Genomic DNA, 5,000 nt, shown 5'->3' with positions numbered 1-5,000 from the left:
TATATATACATACATATATATATATATACATATATATATACAATGTGTGTTAAACAAATAGTCATTTATTTTCATATCTGCTGTATCATATGAATTGCAAAATATCAATACTCATCTGTTTGTAATATAGATTCACAAACATGGGAGTGCTTTGACGATCGACTGCTTACTCATCAGAAATATTTGAAAGTATTGAAATGAGGCAATTAATCCTTATATGGTTTCCAAAATGTATGATTAATTTTTTCTCATTCCATACTTTTCGAAGGAACGGGGCTATTCCCAGCCATGTTCGATTCGAGAGTGACATATCGTCAGAATTCAGACAGGTTGCATGTGAGTAAAAGAGAAAAAGAAGGATTGGACGAGAGAGAGAGGGGGAGGGGGAGGGGGAGGGGGAGGGAGAAGGAGAGGGAGAGAGAGAGAGATAGAGAGAAAGAAAGAAAGAAAGAGAGATAGATAGATAGAGAGAGAGATTGAGAGAGAGAGAGAGAGAAAGATACAGAGAGAGACATAGAGAGAGAAAGAGAGAGTGAGTGAGAGGAGAGAGAGAGAGGAAGGAGTCAGGCGACCGGCCACTTATCTCTGGACATAACCATGATCACGAAGCCAAGCACTACCAGAATTCCGATGAAAATCCCCTTGAAAGTCCGGACCCAAGTCAAGATCTCAAACCAACGAGACACAACCGACGACAACCATAGATGAAATTCATAGATATCCCCCTTGACAATGTTGTTACGGCTGAGCACATAACAGCTTATGACAAATATATGTGGATACAACCATCACTATCTCAACTACTGTAATGGGCTATGGTGTTTTAGTCGGTGTTGTGACATCGTTAGGCAGTAGAGTATGGTGTTAGTGTGGCGCACGGCGACACTAAGCCGAATGGCATGTGTAGTTTTGTACTGTAAAACTGCAATACAGCTTGGCGCGGATTAATTTGCTCTGCTGTGACCCTGTTATAAAGCATGGTATATTTTAATCACGTGTATTTTGACACTAACCCTGCACGACATGGTTTAATCTAATGCATTGTGACAATATAATAGAGTAAGCTACAGCTCAGTATGTGTCATGTGTGTGTGTGTGTGCGTGTGAGTGTGTGCCCGGATGCACCAGGTTCATATCCTTTCGTTCAGGCTGTCTGTCTGTAACACACACGACAGCTCGACAGACCTTGCGACACAGGAACGAGGAGGGGAGGGGGGGAGGGGGAGAGAGAGTGTGGCGAAAAGTACACAGCACACATGAGCATAAAAAGGCTTGTGGTTTATGCTTGCCGATAATGACAGCATGGCGTCACAGTAGCAGATTAGACTATCGAGGTCTGATTTTATATTCTAGGCCATGATTCTAGATAGATATGTTTTACGCGTCGTTATTAAGTCTCTCTGTCTCTATCTGCCTCCTGTCTTTCTGTCTGTCTGTCTGTCTGTCTGTCTGTCTGTCTCTCTCTCCCTCGCCCCGAAGTGTCATGTGATCAGCTGATGGCAGCGGCGAGAGGCGTCCCCTCCCCATAACGCACATCCGAGCAAGAGAACCGCGACCGCCTTCGTTGTAGAACCGCTAGACCCGACGAACAAACAAACAAACAAATTCACTCCCCCGGCACTGCCACTCCTTCCCGCAACCTCTTTACTGCGAATCTCTCTCACACACTCTGTCTATTTAACCGTAAATCTTTCTTTCTCTTTACGACTTGACGAACCAGCGTTCCCCAAATCGAGGCGAACCGATGAATAATTACCATTCGAGACCTCGCCATGACCTTCTAAGTCTCTTCTGAAAATTGGGCCTAAAATGGTCTTTGTGATATGCCCATGGACCATGTGACCTCGTGTTTTAATTAATATGTCACTGTAGGTTGCACCCCCTCCCCCCCACCTTCAGTTGCTATGGGTGTTTAGCATGATCTTGCCACTGTACAATTGCACCATTGATTTCGCGATGATTGATGGATTATCAAGAGACGATTTTTTTCTTCTTCTTTTACAGAGAAACCCCGATATAGTGTCAATCATGCATGCTTCGTTCATACACTGAATATACAGCCCATTAATATCAGCGGTAAACTTTCAACACTGAACACCAAAATCGTTCTAGAGAAAACTTGTTAAAAAAAAATTCAAACGTTTCACACAAGATAATACCGAAACACAGGAGAAAAATCTTGAGATCTCACTGTTAGACTTCACCAAGAAACTTCCTCTGCCGTTTTAGCGTTAGAGTAGAACCGTTTTCTGAATCATACTCGACTCACACACTACACTCAGACACATATTCACGGCTTTTGCCACGTCTGCATCATCTTTCTGACTTCTGTCGTCGTATTTCGTTATCCATTTATAAGTAGGATACACGAAATATGTGTGGAGAGAGCGAGAAGAGAGAGGAGAGAGGGAGAGAGAGCTTCAGGAAATGTCAAATATGGACATGTACAGTAATCTAGCCTCTTTTCGTGTCAAGCTTACCCACTTGACACCGCCCCAACCAAGAAAAAAGTCGTTGGTTACATTTCTATTTAATTATTTTCTCCTTATGACTAGATATTGGGCTAAAACAACTTGGAGGAGGTATATTCAGAACATTTCTCCGTTTGCCGGCATGCCTTCACTTTAGACGCAAGACAGGCCGCCGATCCACTTATATAGCGTAGGAACCTCTCTAACCCTAGACTGTGGCTGTTTTCGCATCCGAATAAAGCAACGTCAAGGATTTTTTCACATTAGTGTTCTTCCTAAAAGCTTAAAAAGACTCCATGGCGGCCCGGGTGCGGTTGGTAGCCCTGAATCCAGCACGCTCGCTCAAAAAATTGTTCTCGTTTCGTTTCATTTCTGGCTGTGCAGTGTGAAATTTCCTTTGTTTAGGCGTGAAGTACACACCCTTAGGTTCTAGAAATGGGTGGAATAAGACATTTTAATTACAGGCTTCTGTGAGATATCGACTGATTCGGAAAAAGAGGCGGTGACAAGGATTCACCGGCATATATTCGATCGAGGAGGACGAAGCATTTTGAAGCGGGACGAAAAGGGACGGCGCCGTGCGCCTCTCGTCTTCCCGCCTCGCATTCAACGCTTGGCTCGACCAATCAGCGGCCGAGTTTTGCGCTATGACCATATAAGGCGATACGTTTGTCCGGGTGGGGTGGGACGAGCCATTGCGGCTTATCGCGCGGGGGAATACCCTTTCAACATGTATAATACACTATCGTAACACTCTTTTACAAAGAATATAACACCCTATAAGATACCTCTTCAAAATTGGGATTCATTTCTTGCCATATCTTTCCAAATTAGGGAGCATAAAATGGATTAATTCAACTAAGAGTAATGACACATGGAACGTCCTCCCCTCTGGAGAAAGTCGACGATCCGAGAGGTGGAGTAAGCGCCCTACACACTCTCTCACTCGCAGTCCAACCCGAGAGGAAGCAGCACGCACGCTCGTCCGCCCTTTGTAAGTATAGCTCTCTCTATATTTAATTTCGACAAATTCAGTGCATTGATATATGTCATACTATGTTATAATCACAAGTGATACTTTTTCGCAAACCAAGGAGCCGTAATTACTCTAATAGTATGTTTTAACAACTTGCTTTCACGAACCTACCGGCGCTCATATGGGGGTGTGTCCAGAACCGTCCAAGTGTTTGATATTCAAGTCCTAAGTTCATATTGCGACTAGAAAATTCTAAAGCTCTTTTTAATATAGTGCGTTGAAGTTCCCCCGCCGAGTTGACGGGTTAAAACAGGTGGTCCTCAGACATTATTTTTAGCCTTAATCCCTCCAACTGTCAAATTGAAGCTCGGGCGGTAACAAAGTGTGGTAACTCTCCATTAATGATTTTATTAGTATGCTTTAATTATATTAATTATATATATATTGGAAATATTTAAGCATAAAGTTTATACTTTAGTTTATTTCTTTATTTCCAAAAGTTGAGGTTTGGTTAATTATTCCCTCTACATTGAAGTCCTGGTGATGAGTCTCGGTAGACTTTTATTTTTTACTCTTAATTTTTTATTTATGAGATAGGACTTTTGAGAAGAGCAAGTAATAAAAGTGCATGTAGGCGAGAGAAAGGGAGGGGAGGGGAAAGGAGAGGAAAGGGGGGTTGGGGGGGGAGGGAGGGTTAGGGGTGGGAAGTTCGTGTGTAAGTGCGTTTTGCCGGTGACGTCACGCATGGCTTGATATAATGTCGGGTTAGAATGTCGAGGCTTCAGTTTAACACGGGTACTCGCATTGTGCAGAGCTCGTCAAACCGGGCCGTTCCCGCAACGCCATATAGTCAGTGACTGTGATATTAACTCGGTAAATAACGTGTTCTGCCATGGTTTATGGCTTTATTTTCCGACTTTCGGCTTTGATTGAAACTTGGTATATTTTTTAGCCTCTAACATTACGGTGTGGCAGTGAGACTTTGTGATTGTGTGGTGAATAACGCTGTAATACTTCGTGATTGGTGATCAACTTGAATGGAAACTTTAATATGGACTTGGAGCAGCTTTGGTTTTGAGATTTTTGAGATTGTGCCTAACCGCAACTCCTTCCTTCCTTGCAGTAGTAACTCAACACCAACAAGATGTGTGACGACGAAGTAGCCGCCCTGGTTGTAGACAATGGCTCCGGCATGTGCAAGGCCGGCTTCGCTGGTGACGATGCACCACGAGCAGTCTTCCCCTCCATCGTGGGCCGACCCCGTCATCAGGTCAGTAGTCAAGAATTGACAGCTTGTATCTTTGGAATTATAGTTGTATATTTTCTGAAGAAAACAGATTTTTGGTAAATATCTTTTGCTAATGCTATTAACTTTTTCTTCCAGGGTGTGATGGTCGGCATGGGCCAGAAGGACTCCTATGTAGGTGACGAGGCCCAGAGCAAGCGAGGTATCCTGACCCTGAAATACCCCATCGAGCACGGCATCGTTACTAACTGGGACGACATGGAGAAGATCTGGCATCACACTTTCTACAACGAGCTCCGTGTGGCTC

At 43.7% G+C, this 5,000-nt stretch overlaps 1 protein-coding gene across 2 annotated transcripts in view; it reads left to right on the top strand.

Annotated features, from left to right (window-relative positions):
• The first annotated feature begins 3,426 nt into the window (after nucleotides 1-3,426).
• LOC122251678 (actin 403) overlaps nucleotides 3,427-5,000 on the top strand; it is a 2,510-nt gene continuing 936 nt past the window's right edge. Inside the window, exons 1-3 of one of the 2 annotated variants that reach the window (XM_043013767.2) lie at nucleotides 3,427-3,465; nucleotides 4,571-4,717; nucleotides 4,832-5,000. The exon at nucleotides 4,832-5,000 is cut by the window's right edge and continues 936 nt beyond it. In XM_043013767.2, the coding sequence (XP_042869701.2) occupies nucleotides 4,592-4,717; nucleotides 4,832-5,000 (295 nt within the window). In that variant the 5' untranslated portion in view covers nucleotides 3,427-3,465; nucleotides 4,571-4,591. Of the gene's footprint in view, nucleotides 4,321-4,570; nucleotides 4,718-4,831 lie in introns of both variants that reach the window. The other variant, XM_043013768.2, reaches the window with a different exon arrangement.

This window comes from Penaeus japonicus, unplaced genomic scaffold (assembly GCF_977035675.1).
Source record: "Penaeus japonicus unplaced genomic scaffold, GWHDUDI00000001_assembly GWHDUDI00000014, whole genome shotgun sequence".
In the NCBI taxonomy this organism is placed as follows: domain Eukaryota; kingdom Metazoa; phylum Arthropoda; class Malacostraca; order Decapoda; family Penaeidae; genus Penaeus; species Penaeus japonicus.
This window is presented reverse-complemented; position numbering and strand designations above follow the sequence as displayed.